Genomic DNA, 18,044 nt, shown 5'->3' with positions numbered 1-18,044 from the left:
TCTAATACACATGCACTACTCCACCAGCCTAAGCCTTGCCGCTCAAAATCTTCTTCATCCTCCCCATCTCCTTTTCCAGCTCGTTGATTCTCTGCTGGCTCACGTCCAGTTTCTCCAGCAAATACTTGACGCGCCCGCCCACCTGCCACGGCTGCTTCGGCAGGCCACCCAGCATCACCAGCTCCGCCTCCACCTTGTCAATCTTCTTGGTCTCGACCTTGACCAGCTCCGTTAGCGCATCCAGCTGTAGCCGCGCATGCACCACTGCGTCGCCGACCAGCGCCTCAAACGCCGCGCGGTACGCCGGCTTGCCCGCCGTAATGGCCCGCGGACGGCCGGCCTTCCAGCGCACACTGATAAGCTCTTGCGCAGCCAGACCATCAATGGCAGCCGCTGCGCCGACGGCGTCACCTGCGAAGAGGCCCGAGAGTAGCACTTCTTCGTAGCGCAGGCTCTCTTTGGACGCGAGTTGGGACACCAGCGTCCACGCCTGCGAGGGCGTCCATGTGCGGGCTGAGGAGCTGGAAGCGTCGGCAGGCGCCGCGCGCGGTGTTAGGTACATGCGGACAATCTCGGCCGCCAGCTGGCTAATCATTTCATCTAGAGCCGCAAGTGGCTGTTCGCCGGCATTGAGGCGGCGCGCAAGTGCCTCGAGGTCCGTGACGCGACCGCCAAGTATGTGGATAGCGCAGTTGAGGTCGTTGTGGTTGAGTTTTTCCATACGCTGCTTCGCCGCAGCAGCTGCTGCTTTCCCGTCGTCGGTCGTTGCGTCGTCAGTTTCGGCAGACAGTCTGCTCAGCACGAAGCTGCGAGCGACTTCAGGGGCAAGGTCGCCAAGGGCTACCTGGCGGAAGGCGCGGTCGGGAAGCACGCGGGCCAAGGTCTTGGTAAAGGCAGTTTCACTGGTGAGGAAGATGACGTGGGCGGCGTTGTTCTGCACCAGCATGGCAGCCCACTCAGTCAACTTGTCGTAGAGGGCGGTGTTGCCCTCGACGCCGTAAAGGAAGTTATCAACAACCACCACGGAGCGCCGCTCTGGGTGGGCTTCCAGATAGGCATCCTCGGACAGCTCCGAGTCCTTCATCTTTTTACGGTCCGAAGCCGAGGCATCCTTGAGCGCAGCAGCGGTCGTGTTGAGGATGCGTGCGACTTGCGCCTCAAAAGTCTCGCTAAAGGACGACTTAACGCCCGTGGTGCCCTGGATCGCCAGGTCAACCAGGCTCGACAGACTGTACGCCCAGGCAAATATTGGGCGGTATCCTACAGAGCCCGCGAGGTTTTTCAGAGCCGCACTCTCACCACGCGCGTCAGCAATAGGCTTGCAATCGAGGACCAGCACGTTCTTGCGGTCGCTAAGTGCTTGCTTCAGGACGAGCTCAGTCTTGCCAGAACCGCGCGGACCGTACACTACGACAAAGGTATCTGTGTTTTCGCGGGTCCACATCCTGACTTCGTCAATGAGGTCCTGCTGCTGTTCCCAGACCGCACTGAAAGCCGCCGTGTCGTGGAAGGAGCCGCCGGCAAACGACAGCAGGTCGGATGTGCGGCTCTTGAACCATGTGTAGACAGCTGTCTTGTTCAGGTCGAACGAGTGTTGGATGTGCGTCTGCACAAAGAACTTGCGAATTGGATCGAACACGGACACCGTGATAGTAGCTACGATAGCAGCCACAATAGGAATGACGATGCGGGGGTGTGACGTGATCCACGTCCAGAAGGTACGCATGCGCACGTTGGTCTCGTACGAGGTCTGCAGCCGTGTTCCGTCCTTACCGCCGCCCAGCTCAGTCGGGACCAGCACGCCGTGCAGGCAGTTGCGGGCCATGATGGCGTCGTTCATGGCAGCAAAGTCGACGTAGGCGTAGCGCGGCAGGATCTTGGAGTCGAACGGCTGTGACGTGATTTCCGAGATCTTGCCGTAGCGCCGAAACAGGCTGTACATGTTCTCCTGCGACAGCTCGGCTGCTGTGCCGTTGGCTTCTTTCGGCATGAACTCGATCTTGATGCGCCGACCGGGGAAGCGCCGCAGGTCCTCGAGCCACGGGATGCCCTTGACCAGACCAATGTCGATGCCGCGGAACGGGCTGTACCACGTGCGCACGGGCTTTTCCTTGAGCCGCAGCTTGATGGTTTCTGTATAGACGTCAAGTCAGTTCACATTCTACCCCGAGACTAGCCCGCGGGCTGACACTCACCGGCGAGAATCTTCGGGTCGGTCCCAGGCTTATACTTGATCTTGACAAAGGCGCCTCCATCCTTGAGACGCGGGATGACCTCGATGATCTCGACATTGGGGCTGATCTCAATAGCCTCCTGGGCTAGGCTGATAGGGTCGGAGCCGCGCGAGGGGTTCGCCAGCTTTCGAATGACGTCCGACTGCGACGGACTGAGCCACTCCAGCATGAAGCCGAAGCGTACTGGCAAGAAAGACGTGTCTGGAGGGAGAAGTAGCAATTGTCAGTACGGGAATGCATGCGTGCTAGAGCCTGTAGCCTCGACCCACTGTTGACAAAGAACAGCGCCTCATTCTCCTTGGCCGCGATATGACCGCCCCGACGGTCCTCAGCCACCTCGGCATCCTCAACCGGCTGCGGCATGTCGCCGGCCGAACCACCGGCGGCCATGCTCTGCCATCGGGCGGCGGCACGGGAGACGGTGGGGCCGGATACGCGCAGCCGCGGGAGCAAAAGGCGCTGCTGAGAAGCCAGTGTCGGCACCTGCGTGCGACGGAGGAGCATCATGGTTGCGGGCGATGGCGGTATCAAGTGGATGATCAAAGGCCGGGCCTGCTGGAGGGTGAGGCAGTAGGTGCGTAGATCGTGTGATCGGGGGGCTCGTAGCTCAAAAGCTCACAGCGCACAGATCAAAGCTCAAAGCGCAAAGCTCAAAGCGCAAAGCTCAAAACGTCTCCCTCAGGCCGCAAAGCGTCATGCTGCATGGATGCTTCATGGAGGGGCAACCAAGCTCAGCCGGCAGCCGTGCTTATGCTTATTGGGCATGGCCTACACGCAAATACAGTCACAATTAACAAGAACGCCAGTTCTCTCTGCCAGCCTGAGGCAGCAATTCTTTCCAGTCAGCCACCAATAGAAATCTGGCAGCGTCTACATTACCTTGACTTTTCTACTTGTCTTTTTTGCAGCCCAACTCCTGTCCTATAGAAACTACCGGTGTCAAATGCTAACTGCAGCATCACTGTTCCAAAGTTGAAGCCCAATTTTGCTTGGTCCACACTCAGCTCAACTTTTGCATTAGGGTTTGGGTCTCTACCTGCGGGGACGAAATTATCATCTGAATCTGTCGACTACTCTACGTTGTGAAGAGAAATTCGATTGCGACCCTCCACGCCCTACGTCTATACCCAGCCTACTCACACACAACATCTTTGCATTACATCCCGCCCCATCCTCGACCTGCTACCTCCTAATTCCGCCCCTCCCCCACCCCTAATCGTCGTCGCCATGGGCTGGTTTGGGTCAAGCAAAGCACCAGAGCCTTCGCAGGCCAAGCCGACTGCGCTGCCGAGCGCGCCTACTCCCAGCACCAGCGCCGAATCCAATGCTAGCGCTGACCCCGAGATCCAAAAATTCGTCGACCTATTCACCAGCGACACTGCTTCTTCCACCGCCGCCGCCGCCAACCCCCAACAACCAGCCCAGGCCCCGTCCACCCGCCCATACTGGCTACCCGCCTTCGTCACGGCGCCCCCCAGCCTCTCCACCACCGACTCCGTCGCAAGCCCTCCAGCCCTCGCTCCCATTGCCGAAGCCATCCTTCCGACCGAAATGTCCTGCAGTCAAGCCTTTGACATGGCTTTCGCCTGCCAGTCGCTCGGCGGACAATGGACGTCCATCTACCGCACGGGCGAGATGCGCTCGTGCAGCGAGCTGTGGAGCGACTTTTGGTTCTGCATGCGTCACAACGGCTCATCCGGCCCTGTCACTGAGAACCTGATTCGCGGCCACTATCGCCGCAAGGAGTGGGACAAGTACTATGCTCCCGGCTGCCGCAGCTCAGAGGATGTCTGGCGTAGCAGAGATGACCGTGTGCCACTGCATAGCACCTTCAAAACGCCTGTGCCGATCTTTGACGAGGCCGAGTGAGCACGCTAGGATATTATGTAGAATCTGCTCTTCTCGTGGCTGTTCTTTATAGAACTACATGCTTAGTAGAAGTGAATTGTGCCAACAAGCCTGTGTAACAACATTGTACTACCAACACCCTAATGAACCAGAACCAATCCAATTGTCCTGGCATAAAATCCAATCAGGAAATCCCATAGTTAACAATTGGAGCTCATCAAAAAATCACTACTACAAGCACTCATTCACTCTTCACTTTGTGCCGAACGTTTGTTTAACTGGACTCAATTCTTTCCCTGCTTTCCGGGAACGAAACTAAAGTACAATAGCCACGGACCAATTCCGCGACCTGTTTTTCTGACCCAGAAAGAAAAAAAAACATTATAAAAATGTAAAGCAAAAACAAGACCTCAATACCATGAACACTTGACAAACCAAAAGAAAAAAATAAACACAGAAAAAAACAGCATCTACAAAGTCATCACTTCCGCAAGAGCCTTGCTGCCACAACAGCCCGTCTGCTCAAGAGAAAACCCTTTTCCGGATCGTCATCATCTCACGAGAAAGCAGAAAGTCGTAGCCGCAGCTCCGCGGCAAAACAGCTTAGTCCAGGGGCTAAGCTGTTTAGTCGACCTCCTCGACGGTGGGGCCATCGTCGTGGGTGGCACCAGGGGCAGCGCCGGGAGCGCCAGGGGCACCAGGAGCACCACCAGCGGGACCGCCAGGACCGTAGAACTTCATCATGATGGGGTTGGCAATACCCTCAAGCTCCTTCTGCTGGCCCTCGTACTCCTCACGGGTGGCCTGCTGGTTCTCGTCCAGCCAGGTGACAACCTTGTCAACCTCGGCCTTGAGGGTGTCCTTCTCGGAAGCATCCAGCTTCTCGTCAACCTTGGGGTCGGAGATGGTGTTGCGCAGAGAGTAGGCATACGACTCCAGACCGTTCTTGGCAGCGACACGGCGAGCCTCGGCCTCATCCTCGTCCTTGTACTTCTCGGCCTCGGAAAGCATGCGCTCAATCTCCTCCTTGGACAGACGACCCTTGTCGTTGGTGATGACAATCTTGTTGGACTTGCCGGTACCCTTCTCCAGAGCAGAGACGTTCATGATACCGTTGGCATCCAGGTCGAAGGTGACCTCAATCTGGGGAACACCACGGGGGGCAGGGGGAATGCCGGTAAGCTCGAACTTGCCCAGCAGGTTGTTGTCCTTGGTGCGCTGGCGCTCACCCTCGTAAACCTGAATCAGGACACCGGGCTGGTTGTCGGAGAAGGTAGAGAAGACCTCAGACTTCTTGGTGGGGATGGTGGTGTTGCGGGGAATCAGCTTGGTCATCATGCCACCGGCAGTCTCAATACCCAGGGACAGGGGGGCAACATCCAGCAGCAGGATCTCGCTAGTAGTCTTGTTGGAAGTGTCACCAGACAGAATGGCAGCCTGGACGGCGGCACCGTAGGCAACGGCCTCATCGGGGTTGATGCTCTTGTTGGGCTCCTTGCCGTTGAAGTAGTCCGAGATGAGCTTCTGGATGCGGGGAATACGGGTAGAACCACCGACCAGGACAATCTCGTGAACCAGAGACTTGTCAATCTTGGCGTCAGTCAGAACACGGTCAACAGGCTGCAGGGTAGAGCGGAAGAGATCCTGGCACAGCTCCTCGAAACGGGCACGGGTAATGGAGGTGTAGAAGTCGATACCCTCGTACAGGGAGTCGATCTCGATGGAGGTCTGGGCAGAAGAAGACAGGGTGCGCTTGGCACGCTCGCAAGCAGTGCGAAGACGACGCAGGGCGCGGGCGTTGGGGGACAGGTCCTTCTTGTGCTTGCGCTTGAACTCGTTGACGAAGTGCTGGACCAGACGGTTGTCGAAGCTAAATAACACAGCATTGTTAGTATGCGAGTTTTGATTGGTCAGAAATGGCAGGGGTTGGTGTAAGTCGGTAAGCAACCGACGCTTTGGGCTAGACTTACTCCTCACCACCCAGGTGGGTGTCACCGGCAGTGGACTTGACCTCGAAGATACCGTCCTCGATAGTCAGAAGCGAGACATCGAAAGTACCACCACCCAGATCGAAGATTAGGACGTTGCGCTCACCCTCGACCTTCTTGTCAAGACCGTAGGCGATGGCAGCAGCAGTGGGCTCGTTGATGATACGCAGGACGTTCAGGCCAGCAATCAGACCGGAGTCCTTGGTAGCTTGACGCTGGGAGTCGTTGAAGTAGGCAGGGACAGTGATGACGGCGTTGTTGACGGTGGTGCCCAGGTAGGACTCGGCAGTCTCACGCATCTTGATCAGAACCATGGAGGAAATCTCCTCAGGGGTGAACTGCTTGGTCTCACCCTTGAACTCGACCTGGATGATGGGCTTGCCGGCACGCTGTGAGTGAGTTAGCAAACTGTGTACATGGAGAGAAGGGGTGGGGTTGGCTCTTGCCACTTACATCGACAATCTCGAAGGGGAAGTGCTTCATGTCAGCCTGGACCTCGGCGTCGCTGAACTTGCGGCCGATCAGACGCTTGGCATCGAAGACGGTGTTCTTGGGGTTCATGGCGACCTGGTTCTTGGCGGCATCACCGATCAGACGCTCGGTGTCGGTGAAGGCGACTGTGTGAGGGCGAAGTGGTTAGCATAGTGAATTGGAGAGTGAAGGGAGCATAGGAGAACAACTTACCGAAAGAAGGGGTAGTACGGTTACCCTGCTCGTTAGCGATAACATCGCAGCGGTCATCACGGTAGATGGCCACACACGAGTAGGTGGTACCAAGATCAATACCAACAGCGGGCGCCATTGTGAATGTGTGGATGAGCGTGATTAAAAAAGAAGAGTGAAAGGCTAAAGATGGGTATCAAAGAAGAGAAGAGAAAAGTAAGAGCAGAAGTTGCAATGCAGTAGACGGCAAAACCGGACAGAGCTCCCTTTTTATTTTGGGTGGGGGAAAATTTGTGTGCGGAGTTTGTTGTGTAAGAGAAGAGTGGGTTTGAATTGTTTGGGTATGAGGATGAAAGAGGAAGCTGGCCTGCAGAAAAGGAAGAGAGAAGAGGGTTTTGTATTAGCTGAATATTGGGGCTTGGCCGCCGGTTGTTTGGCTGCGGCCTGGCAAAGAGGCGGGGCCAGAGAAGGTGGGAGAGCCTGGGAGAGCCTGGGAGAAGCTGCCCGAAAGGAGAGCCCCGCGCATGGAAACTTCGATCTAGTTCGATGCTGTTCCAAGCTCCCCACTGGCAGTCAAACTAGGGACGCAAGCTAGACACAGCTTTACACTTGTACAGGTACAAGGACAGACACACTAAGCATAGCACCATCTGGAAACCCCGCCAGTTGCTAAGCGACTCGAGGCCCATGCATCAATGCTGGCTTTTTCTGCTTCATTCTGTTCTGTTCTGTTCTGATCTGTTCTATTATATTCTGTTTTGCCCTTCTACTTCTACCACTGTCTTGTGCTTCTTTGCGATTCTACAGGCACAACCCAGTGTATTGTACGAGTGCTTGCATATAGTGCTTGTGTATCGCTCTCTGCTTCCCTTTTGGGGCAAAAAAAGATCCCAGGCGGGTGCAAAAATATCCGCTAGGGGGTGCTGCCACTCACTGTTTGTCGTAAGTGCAAGTCTAAAATCAGGAAAGAACCTGCTGCTTCCATCCACGACTCTGGCATTCTATGTTACCTTTTTAGCGTGCTGTCATTGGCTGATTAGTCAGGGGTCACATAGTACCTAGCTGCAGCGCCATTCTAGCCCATTAATACAGGTATAGTATACAAGGGGCACAGGAGAGTGAGTACAGGAAAGGCACTCACCCACTTGCACCTGTTTAGCTTTGGGCCCTACACATACACAAGTAACTAACTATAACTAAGCAACAAGTACTATGCTGCGGCTACTAATACAGGCAATGTGTCCCGGCTTTGTACCCACCCTTTTACTCGGCCCCGTCGCCTTTCAGTCATCACACCCAAACCGAGTCATGACTATAGCTGACTTTCGTTCTTGCTCCAGCCGTTCCTAGGTGCAACATTCGCTGCGATAAGCAAGCTTGCCTTTTTGGCCGTATAGTGGGGGCATCGCCAGATGCGGGCGGCAAGAACAGGCATGTTAGCCCAAGTACCTGTACATACATTCACATACACATCAGCGTTCAGACACATGTACAGGTACACACATCGACCCACCCAGAGATCGAGATGTTTGAGATGTTAGGACTTGGCTTGACTATATTCAATGTCTGCACCAAAATATCAGCACCTTCATGCATAGTTCTATACAGGCACAAGTCCTGCCTTATCCTGTACAGTACAGTACATCCGCCTCAGTCAAAATCCTTCTCATTGGGCTGACACTGACTCTCGGCGGTCGGCGTTGAGGTGTGGCGGACTAACTCTGACATGTCTGTATGCCCGTATGCCCGTATGCCTGTAAGGCTCTGGCTAAAAGCATCTCGCTATTTCACGACCTCTCGCTTGGCTTCTCGGTGGTTCTCTGCAAGGCATGCTTCATGTTGCACGTATCCCTTAGCTTCATCCTGTGTTGTCGTAGCCCCTCATTTGATTGGCTGCTGGGAAGATTGGCAAAGTGGATCCATCACACCCCATGCCACTACCACGCATGCCACGCTGTTGTACAACCCTATATAACCCTATTTGGAAAATAGCCTAGGTGCCTTCCAGTTGAGACATCGTGAAGAGAGCACAAGATAGCATTTCCCACAGATTAGTCCGAAGCCGCACTCGCCGACAGAGACTTCCCGAGACGAGCCACCCAGTCACTTAGGCTCTCCTTCACAATCCAATTATTCGAGGCCGCGCCCGTCCAGAGCTCGCTTGCTCTCTTCCACAAGTAAATTTCCACGGAAACCGGTCGAATGTCCACTGCATTGCCTGCCCGCATGATCTCGTCCGAAATCGTCGACATTGAATTCACCTTGCGCCGGCAGTTCAAAAAGACCAGCTTCAGGTGCTTATGCCCATCGATCCCCGATCCCCGATCCCCGATCCCCATGTCTCTTTCTCTGCGCTTTCCCCAAACCCTCGTTCCACGCTACCATCCCGACCCGCCAATGATGTCATAGCGTGCCTTGTTGACCCCAGCCAAAGACACAGCCAAGCTGACTACCAAGTCCCTCGTGAGATCTTTCTAGACCGCCACAACGAGAAATAATCGAGGCTGCCTTGAAGAAACACGATGTCTACGTGCAGGCTGCAACCTCTTTTGGTAAAAGCCTGTGTTTCCAGCTACCCGCTGTGGTAGACCAGGGCAGTACGTCAACCGTAGATCTCACGACGTGATGGCTTCAATCAGCCAATGCAGGCCGCGATAACGCCTGGCTTTAAAGGACACACAGCTGAATTGCCCTTTAAAAATAGTAACTGTTGTTGTGTCGCCATTGCTCAGTCTGATGGTCTGTTGAGAACTAGTGGCCCATCTTCTCCCCCGACCTTCCCACTGACTTGTCGCTTTCTCATTGCAGATGAACCAGGTAGAAGCACTACAAGCTGCCGGAATCAATGCTCGCTCACTCAACTCCAACACAACTCCCGAGGAGCGGAGTCTGATTCTCCGCGATCTCGCCACCGGCCACCCGCGCACAAAGCTTCTCTACGTGACTCCCGAGCTGTGCTCAACCGACCGATTCCGCGAGCGCTTGCAAACTGTTCATCGCCAGCGCGAGCTCGCAAGAATAGCAATCGATGAGGCTCACTGTATATCAGAATGGGGCCACGATTTCCGCCGCGACTTCAAGCGTTTGAGCTGGTTTCGCCAGACCTTTGAAGACGTACCAATCATGTGTCTCACAGCAACGGCAAACCCGCGCATCAGCGAGGACATTTTGCGCGTGCTGGGAATCGACTCCACCCCCGAAAGACTGCAGCGATTTTCTCTCAGTGCTCACCGGCCAAATCTCCACCTCGAGGTCCGCTACACCAGCGACCAGGGCGACAATCGCCTAGCTGATTTTGTCAAGTGGCTTCGAGGCGTGCACAGTCGCCGACAGAACCCTGAGCGGCTGAAAGAGCTTGCTGGTGCACGCGTAGAGAACGTCTGCGGCATCATCTACACTATGTCCCGCAATGAATGCGAATCGCTCTCGGCCCAGCTGCGTGAGCACGGGCTGGGCGCGCGGCCCTTTCACGCACGACTCTCCAACGAGACCAAGGAGGACACACTGGCACGTTGGATCAACAACGAGGAGGGCTATGACATTATCGTCGCCACCACGGCCTTTGGCATGGGAATCGACAAGGACAACGTGCGCTTCGTCGTACATTGGCGCCTGCCTAAGTCGTTTGAGGGATACTATCAGGAAGTTGGTCGCGCCGGCCGTGACGGCAACGCCAGCTACTGCTTCTTGTATTACAGCCGCGAGGACTTTGAGCGCGTGCATCGCATGGTGCGCTCCGAGAGCGGCGCCGGCACGCCAAACATGCAGGCACGTCTGCGCAGCTTACAGGCATTGTCGCTCTTTTGTGAAGAAACAAACCAGTGTCGTCATGCCCAGATTTGCAAGTACTTTGGCGAGGAACAGGTGCCTGACTGTGACTATGCTTGCGATTGGCACAAGGATGCGAATGATCTGCGCAAGCGCTTCCGGCGCGGGTTGGCAAGCCAGGAGTGGGTAAGTACACAGGCTGAGAACTTGGCTTATGAAGACTACTACGACTAGAGGTCTAGATGAGTTCAAGGCGACTAGAAAAGAACACTAGTGTACTCAAACAAAGAAGACAGTCTATTAATATATAGCTTGCTGGCGAATGGTTACATAAAAATACTGCAAGTGGTTGCCACACCATGGCGTTTCCATCTTGGCATGAGTGTTTCTTCTGTCTAGATATGAATAATCATCTTAGTACACTAAGCTACTACTCAGCATGCCCACACATTTGTTAGGCCGGGATTCAGGGTAGTGGGACGGTTACGACGGGCGTATATCCAAGACAGCCACACCGATAGGACCGCCGCAACACTTAGACAAAGGGAGTTGATACCATGTCCCCATATTTGCTGAGAAACAAAGTTGGAGGTCGAGTAAATGTGAGCTCCCAGAAGTTGGGCAGGAGCACCAATCGCAACATTCAAGCCCAAGGCAAACCCCAGAGTAGGAGTTGACGGCATGTTCATTGACAGCCAGGCAAGAAGAATCGGAAATGTTGCGAAGGAGCCAGTGGCAGCTAACATCAACGCAATGTAACGCCCAGCAATATTTTTGACAGGAAGACTACCAAGAAACAAAAAGCCCACGGCACCAACAATCATTAGATAGCCAGAGACAGCTCCGCGGCATTCTCTCCTGTCGCAAAGAATAGCAGTGATCACCGTTACCACCAAAGCAGTGACGTCTGTGAATCAGCAGATGGTCAGAGATGGTGAAGCCTATACTAGTACAGGGCAAGACGGGAACTTACAAGGTGGGATAATCATGAGCTGAGCGTGATATGAAGTATAGCCCATGCTGTGCATGAGCAGAGGGCCAGCAACAAAAAGACCGGATAGAGGGATGGTTTTTAAGAAGTAGAGAAGATAGTGGATGTAGAGCCTCCAATCATTGAGTACACAGCGCACGTCCTTCCAGGCGAAATTTTCGGAGGATCTATGCGATCGAAAGGGAAACAGTCTGTGAACAGCAAGCTCTCTCTCAGCAGGGTCTAAAAAGTTGTTTTTCTCTGGGTAGTCAGGTAGCACAATCTTGATCACGATGGCACTTATCATGCTTAGTACTCCCTCCATCCTTAATACTATTGAGTACAGTCAGCATTGGAGCACATGTATATTTGGACACACGGGACTGACTTACACCAGCGCCAACCTGAGAGGTGGTAGTTTTGAGTTATACCGGTGATTGTGGCTGAGGTCAGCCCACCAAAGGCTGCAGCAAACTCTCCTGTTGTAAATATCAAGGCGAGTCGGATAGCTCGCTCTTCACGTCGATACTAGAACGAGATGTAGAAAACCAGCCCGGGGATGACACCGGCCTCGAACATGCCAAGAAGGAATTGCAAAAGCGTCAACTCCCAGGCCGAGCGTGCAAAGCCAGTCATGAGCGAGATAAAACCAGAGAAAAACACCATGCCAGCGAGCCAGGTAGACGGTCCTAGGGATTTGAATACGAAGTTGGAAGGAACGGCAAAGATGGTGTAGGCTACAAAGAACATGGATGTGACAATGGAATATTCCTTGGGAGTTGTAATCAACATGGTTACGATGCCATGACTTGGACCAGATGCCCAAGGCTTCGGTTTGGTGATGCTGGGTCGGTCAACAAAGGTCAGGAAGTAGACAAAGAAGCAGAGAGGGATCAGCTAGAGATCCTGCTTCAGAAGTAGCCTTCGGCCCAGCCGGGAGTTCGTCATGTCTGGGGGGCAAGTACACTGTAAAGCGGGCTATAGCAAAAAAGACGATGTGGTAAGTGGTTAGAGGCCAGGATCATCAGATTCGGGGGGGCTTACATCATTGAGAGCGAGAGTGCTTTGGCTGGAATGGAGCGAAGGGAGCTCATATACGTCACTTGTCGAAAGCTGCGGAGGGGGCCGGAGAGAGCTCTGCGGAGAAGCCCGAGAGGACCGGGGCATCTGCTTGCCCTTCGTACGGCGGGGTGGTGACCCGGGCATTTTATGTGATGATGGCAAATTTGATAAGAATACTGAGGCTAGGAAAACACAATTGACGGGGAGGTGTTGACGGGGGAGAAAGCGGTGCTATGTTTGGTGCTGGAGCAAGATTTTGGTGGAGTATTTACAGTCAGCCACGACAAAGGCCGCCAAAGCGGTGGCTGTATGTTGATGTGTTGTCTGGGAGAGAAGGAGGAGGCTGAGAAAAGAGGGGCTTTAGGACTTGGAGGGTTGAATAGAGTAACTGCCGTGTAAGTGGTGGTTTCGATCTGTGATGGCAATCGGGGGTTAACCCTCATGGTTACACAGCACGTGAGTAATTGAGGGTTAGCCAGGGTTTGGAGATCGAGGAGGAAGCTCAGCCAAATGGACGATAAGGTCCATCGTAGCTGTAGATAAGACCAGCAGCAACATGCTAGACAGGTCAAAGAAACAAGGGGGAGCCTTTTCAAGGGTCACTGGCGTGGGAGTTGGCGCACGGGAGGCGTAGCCATGGGCTTGGGCTCAAGGCAAATGGACAGGCTAGACAAAGACGGCACAGGCAGGATAGGGGCAAAGATGTGGTGGGAGGAAATGCCTGGAAATGGAAACTAAGAGGAGGTGCGTGTGAAACTGAGATCAGATGGCTCAGAGAGCAAGACTAGAACTACAGAACTCCAAAGATGCCCACAAGATGTCATTCATGTAACTCCAGTGCACCCATCAGCCAGTCCGCTCGGGCCTGCGAGCCTGGACCCTGTCACGTTCTCCTTGCTGGGGCCTAGCCTCTGGCCGTTGCTTCCTCCACGGCTTCGATGTTTGTTCTTTGGCTCCTTCTGGCTCGTTAGCACCGCAGCCACTACGGCTTACAGGGGCCCGAGCGCCGGAGCTCCAGCGCTAGTCTGGCAGAAACCCCCAAAGCCCCCCAGAAACACTCAGAAACATCGTGCTAGACCTGTGCTGAGCCTGCGCTGGACCCCTGCGGCACACGCTGAAACGCAGGTAATACAGGCCTGTCTGGGTCGTGGTCGGGCGGCTTATAGGGGGATGTCCAGGGCCGCCCAGCATACAACAGGCCACAAAAACCACCAGCCAGCCAGTGTTTACCCAGGAACTGTTTTCCCGCCCCGATCTTCTTTTCTTCTGTCGATCCTGCTCGCAAAGTCTCCGCGTGGTCTGCGATTCCTGGTCGTGGCCGTACATCCAAGGAATGGTTTGTTTTGCTGGTGTCTGCCGGCCTGTTGCGTGAGCTGTATTTCGTCTTCCATCTGCTGTCTTCTGCCCGCCTATTTGGTCCCTCTCCGAGCCCGTCTTGCGTGCCTGTGCCGAGTATCCCTCGTCCTGACCAGCCGCCTCTTCTCCGCCATCACCATCACACACCGCCGATCCCCGACTCCAGCGCCAACACCGGCTCCGTCGTCCCAACACATCGCTGCTCGTGCCCTCTCCATTGACGCCCAGGGTGCGCCGCATCCCCTGGCCCAATGGATCGTCCCTCGGGACACCTCGGGGCCGCCACCCAGCTCCGCGGGCTCCCAGAGAACCCGGTTCATGCTCTCCGCCGACTGCCTCCGCCGACCATCCCCCAGGTCCCCCCGATTCCCGCCAATCTGCGGTCGACGCTGCCACCGCTGTCCGGCTTTCCGCAGCCGCGGGCCGCCCAGCCCGCGCCCTCGCACGACCAGGTGCTACAACTGGCCCGCACCGCCCTCGAGACGGCCCTGCGCGATAATAATGCCACGGCCGGAGCCAGCGGCATGGGCTCAGAGATCAAGCCTGGCGTGACCATCGATCTCAGCCGCAACAACATCCGCGAACTGCCTGACGAGGTCGTCGATATCATCAACCACGAACTGGAACGGTTGGCTGCGCCCTAAACCCCCTCCGAACAAGACACCACCATGCTAACCACCGCCCTCGTAGCCTCGCCCTTTCCCACAACTTCCTCACGAGCTTTCCCGCGCGCTTTATCGAGTGTTCCTCGCTGCGCTACTTGAACATCCGAAATAACCAGATCAAGGACTTTCCTTTGACGGTATGTCCCTTGTGCTCTCTCCACCCCCTCGGCCTGCTTCCGCACCCTGCCTCTCCTAACACTCCTCTCGTATAGATATGTGACATTAAATCCCTGGAAATCCTCGACTTGGGCCGCAACAAACTGCGCGCCCTTCCCCAAGAAATCGTCAAGTTGTCCTCCTTAAAAGTGCTCGCTGTGCAAAAAAACCGAATCCAAGAACTCCCGCTCTGTCTGGCAGACATGGTCTCGCTGCAGGTCCTGAAGCTGGAGGGCAACGATCTCACATTCCCCGCTCCCGATGTCATGCAGCAGCTGCTGGCGCCGAGCCCGCCTAGCGAAGGCATGCGCGAAAGTGACCACGAAGTGGCCTTGACAACACACATCAAGAGGTACCTGCGGCAGCGCGCCCTCAGCGGCCGGCTGGAAGTCGAGCTCACGGGCGACGAATCTAGCGAAGGCACCGAAACTCCCCGCCACCACATTCGACGTGCGGCTAGTGGCCGCTTTCCCATCAAGGTCAACGGGAGCGACGTGCCGGATATCCGCTCGCCCAACGGTCGCCAGCCGCCGCCCACATCCATGTCTTCACGCTCACACTATCGCGGGCTATCGCAGCAAAGCACCGCCATGAGAAAGCCTGGTATTATGCCCCTTACCATTGGAAATCCCAGCGAGCGTCTGCGCAGCAACTCCGAAGCCACCCAGCGTGCAATCCACGAGCGCCCCGAAAGCCGCAACCGCCGCATGGGCATCGTCACCAAGAAGCCCGAGCTGACAACGCTCGATGAAGTCCAGGCCAACGCCAACAACCGCTTCAGTCACTACCGCGGCCTCAGCCATGGATCTGCCATGCAGCAGGGAAATGCCACTGGCAAAAAGAGCCCAAGCCCACTGAGCCCTGGTGATGCACACATGCAAAGACCCATCTATGTGCGGAGGTTATCGATTCTACCCGAGCGGCGCCGCGAATCCAAGTACTTTGATCCTGTCGTCGAGGCAGCCAAGGGCATTCTGTACTCTGTCTTTCAAGTCCACCCCACCATCCAGATGCTAATGAGCCTGACCGGCGATGGCACCGCCAAGCGCTCCAGTCTGGAGATTGTCTTCTACAACACCAACTCCCATGTGGAAGAGCTGGAGCAGGAAATTCAGAAACACGACCCGGCAAACCACGATGAAAATTATGCGTTCGGCGAAAACGAGAACGTCTACCGTGCATGCCAAGCCCTCATCGGCGCGTACATTCACGTTTGTGCGCTTCTGACAGAAAATGTCGACAGTTTTGTCGACCATGGAGATCCGAGATACATTCGCACGCTATTCGTTCTGCTCTACAACAGCATCATGGAGCTGCGTGTGACACTCAGCTCAATCGCACCTCACGTCGTAGGCTATTCCACCATGACCACCACAAAATCCAGCTCTACTCGGGGTACTAATATCTCTATTTCCACTGCCGCTTCTACCGTCATTACTGCTGCCACCTCTCCGGTGCCGTCTTTGCGGCCCTCGATTGACGAGACTATACGGCCCATGCTTCTTCGGTCGCGGACTTCGTCTCGTGATGCTGCCATGACACCCACCGCCGACCGGCCTGGCGCATGGCAAAACAGAAGGCCACCAGGCCCCGTCCAGACACCCTCAGCGCTTCGAGTTACCACAGACATGCCGTATGGACCAGGAGCCCCGAGTACCGGCAGGAAAGGCTCAATGCAAATGTCCTCGGCCACACCGCGCTCAGGCGAGTCATTTGCCTCGAGCGCAAACTCTGCCAACAAGGCTGCCGTGGACTACACCGAAGAAGACAAGCAGTTTGAGGCCATCTTTTCGAGTCTTGTCAACTCAACTAATCTAGTGCTGAGCATTCTGCCAGGCCTCAACACACAACTCGGCCTGGGTCTACGCAGCTCAACCAGTCAACGTGCGCGCGAAGAAGTCATTCGCGCATGGAAAACACTCATGGATAAAACAGGGTCTGTGATCCGGCAAACTGAGTTGCTCAAGTCACGTATGTCCATGGTGAAGCTCAAAGATCCCGCAATCCGAACTCATACGGCCTTTTGGAGTCTCTGTAACAACTTCTTCGAGGCTTGGAGCGAGTTTGGCGCTCATCTCAAATCGGACGGCTCCAAATTGCCGTTGCTCACCGAGCATCTCCTACGCCTACGACCCATCCACCGCAGCGTCAAGGAGTCGGTTGAAAAGATGCAGCATTCGCCATGGGGCTACTTCCTGCGTCCCATGCCTGTTGTAGCTGGCGGCGGTGGTGGCATCCTCAGCCCTGTTGGATCTACACATCGCCACAACCCGAGCAATAGCAGCGGCACTAGCGTGCCACCGCACATGATTGGCGTCCCCGCCACCCCCCAGAGCGCGTCATTCTCTGGTGCCTTCAACGGCGGTCTATTTGAACGTGCCGACGCTCTTCTGCAGCAGTACGGCGGCGCCAATAGCACCAATGGTGTAGGCGGCCCTGCAAGCGGCGCAGGAGCCGGTGCGCCGGGTAGCGGCGGGCTGGGCATGCTGCCCCGTCAGGGCTCGCTATCGCGCACGCATCACCCGCAGTCGTCGACGGGGTCGATGGGTGAAATGGGCAGTCTGAACGGCATGATGGACGTGGTTGCCTCAGGCGACTCGGGAAGCATGGGCATGGGCATGGGCATGGGCATGGGCATGTCGCTTAACGGCATTCTGAGCCCGTCGGGCCACGGGCGGATGAACGGAACAAAGGTGCCTTTTTAGACAAGAGAGGCGGGTAGGTCATGATAATGGGCGGGATGGAGGTTTTCCTGTTGATCTTGATATGTAGCGCATGCAGGGCATGGCTGTGTTATGTCTTTATACTTTTTACGTGTTGTTTTTTGTTGTTATTGATGGTCGTCATGTGGATCTAGACAAAGCTATACTGTACTTTATTCAAGAGCGTTTCTTTTCTTGCTTCTACCAAAATTGCCACAGCCTGCAGCTCCAAGTGACCTACCACGCATGATTAGAGTATGCCACTGCATCGGACAAACACCCCGCCGGCTTCCTCTGCTCCTACTGCTTGTGACACGAACTGCCGCAGGGCCCCTCGTCAGATTCGCTACACTGCACACTCCTGCACGCCGTATGTCAGCAGGCGTCATATGCACAGATGTAGACGCACATGAGATGCCACGGCCCGGCCATATGCCACGAGCCCACACCAAAACCATCCATCCCATGGCTCTCTCAGTCCTGGATAGGCCAGTCCATTGGTGATAGTAATCGGTTGTCCAGCACGGCGTGCGGCAGCTTTTCGTCGGGACCTCTGGTACACATGGTATGTCCCTTGGTCTGTCCCGCTCTCGGGGTCTCTCGTTCACTCCTCGCAGTACAAGAATTACCCT

At 55.3% G+C, this 18,044-nt stretch overlaps 6 protein-coding genes across 6 annotated transcripts; 3 read left to right on the top strand and 3 right to left on the bottom strand.

Moving 5' to 3' along the window:
* Positions 1-28: 28 nt before the first annotated feature.
* Positions 29-2,741, bottom strand: BROUX77_007381 (uncharacterized protein; the record flags this gene model as incomplete). Its single annotated transcript, XM_073752470.1, has 3 exons — positions 29-2,133; positions 2,196-2,435; positions 2,504-2,741. 3 exons carry the CDS (start codon positions 2,739-2,741, stop codon positions 29-31), a joined length of 2,583 nt encoding a protein of 860 aa, XP_073601674.1.
* Positions 2,742-3,461: 720 nt separating this feature from the next.
* On the top strand, positions 3,462-4,103 carry BROUX77_007380 (uncharacterized protein; the record flags this gene model as incomplete). The annotated part of the gene is made up of 1 exon (XM_073752469.1): positions 3,462-4,103. One exon carries the CDS (start codon positions 3,462-3,464, stop codon positions 4,101-4,103), a length of 642 nt encoding a protein of 213 aa, XP_073601673.1.
* Positions 4,104-4,706: 603 nt separating this feature from the next.
* Positions 4,707-6,872, bottom strand: BROUX77_007379 (uncharacterized protein; the record flags this gene model as incomplete). The annotated part of the gene is made up of 4 exons (XM_073752468.1): positions 4,707-5,952; positions 6,053-6,459; positions 6,524-6,687; positions 6,755-6,872. The coding sequence occupies 4 exons, from the start codon at positions 6,870-6,872 to the stop codon at positions 4,707-4,709; spliced, it is 1,935 nt and encodes a 644-aa protein (XP_073601672.1).
* A 2,063-nt stretch (positions 6,873-8,935) lies between these two features.
* On the top strand, positions 8,936-10,735 carry BROUX77_007378 (uncharacterized protein; the record flags this gene model as incomplete). The annotated part of the gene is made up of 4 exons (XM_073752467.1): positions 8,936-9,027; positions 9,212-9,330; positions 9,438-9,472; positions 9,542-10,735. 4 exons carry the CDS (start codon positions 8,936-8,938, stop codon positions 10,733-10,735), a joined length of 1,440 nt encoding a protein of 479 aa, XP_073601671.1.
* A 200-nt stretch (positions 10,736-10,935) lies between these two features.
* Positions 10,936-12,677, bottom strand: BROUX77_007377 (uncharacterized protein; the record flags this gene model as incomplete). Its single annotated transcript, XM_073752466.1, has 4 exons — positions 10,936-11,408; positions 11,475-11,804; positions 11,864-11,999; positions 12,516-12,677. The coding sequence occupies 4 exons, from the start codon at positions 12,675-12,677 to the stop codon at positions 10,936-10,938; spliced, it is 1,101 nt and encodes a 366-aa protein (XP_073601670.1).
* Positions 12,678-14,140: 1,463 nt separating this feature from the next.
* On the top strand, positions 14,141-17,415 carry BROUX77_007376 (uncharacterized protein; the record flags this gene model as incomplete). The annotated part of the gene is made up of 3 exons (XM_073752465.1): positions 14,141-14,517; positions 14,580-14,691; positions 14,767-17,415. 3 exons carry the CDS (start codon positions 14,141-14,143, stop codon positions 17,413-17,415), a joined length of 3,138 nt encoding a protein of 1,045 aa, XP_073601669.1.
* Between the last annotated feature and the right edge of the window lie 629 nt (positions 17,416-18,044).

This window comes from Berkeleyomyces rouxiae (assembly GCF_048999995.1).
Source record: "Berkeleyomyces rouxiae strain 22BRR77 chromosome Unknown BrBRR77_ptg000012l, whole genome shotgun sequence".
Taxonomy (NCBI): Eukaryota; Fungi; Ascomycota; class Sordariomycetes; order Microascales; family Ceratocystidaceae; genus Berkeleyomyces; species Berkeleyomyces rouxiae.
This window is presented reverse-complemented; position numbering and strand designations above follow the sequence as displayed.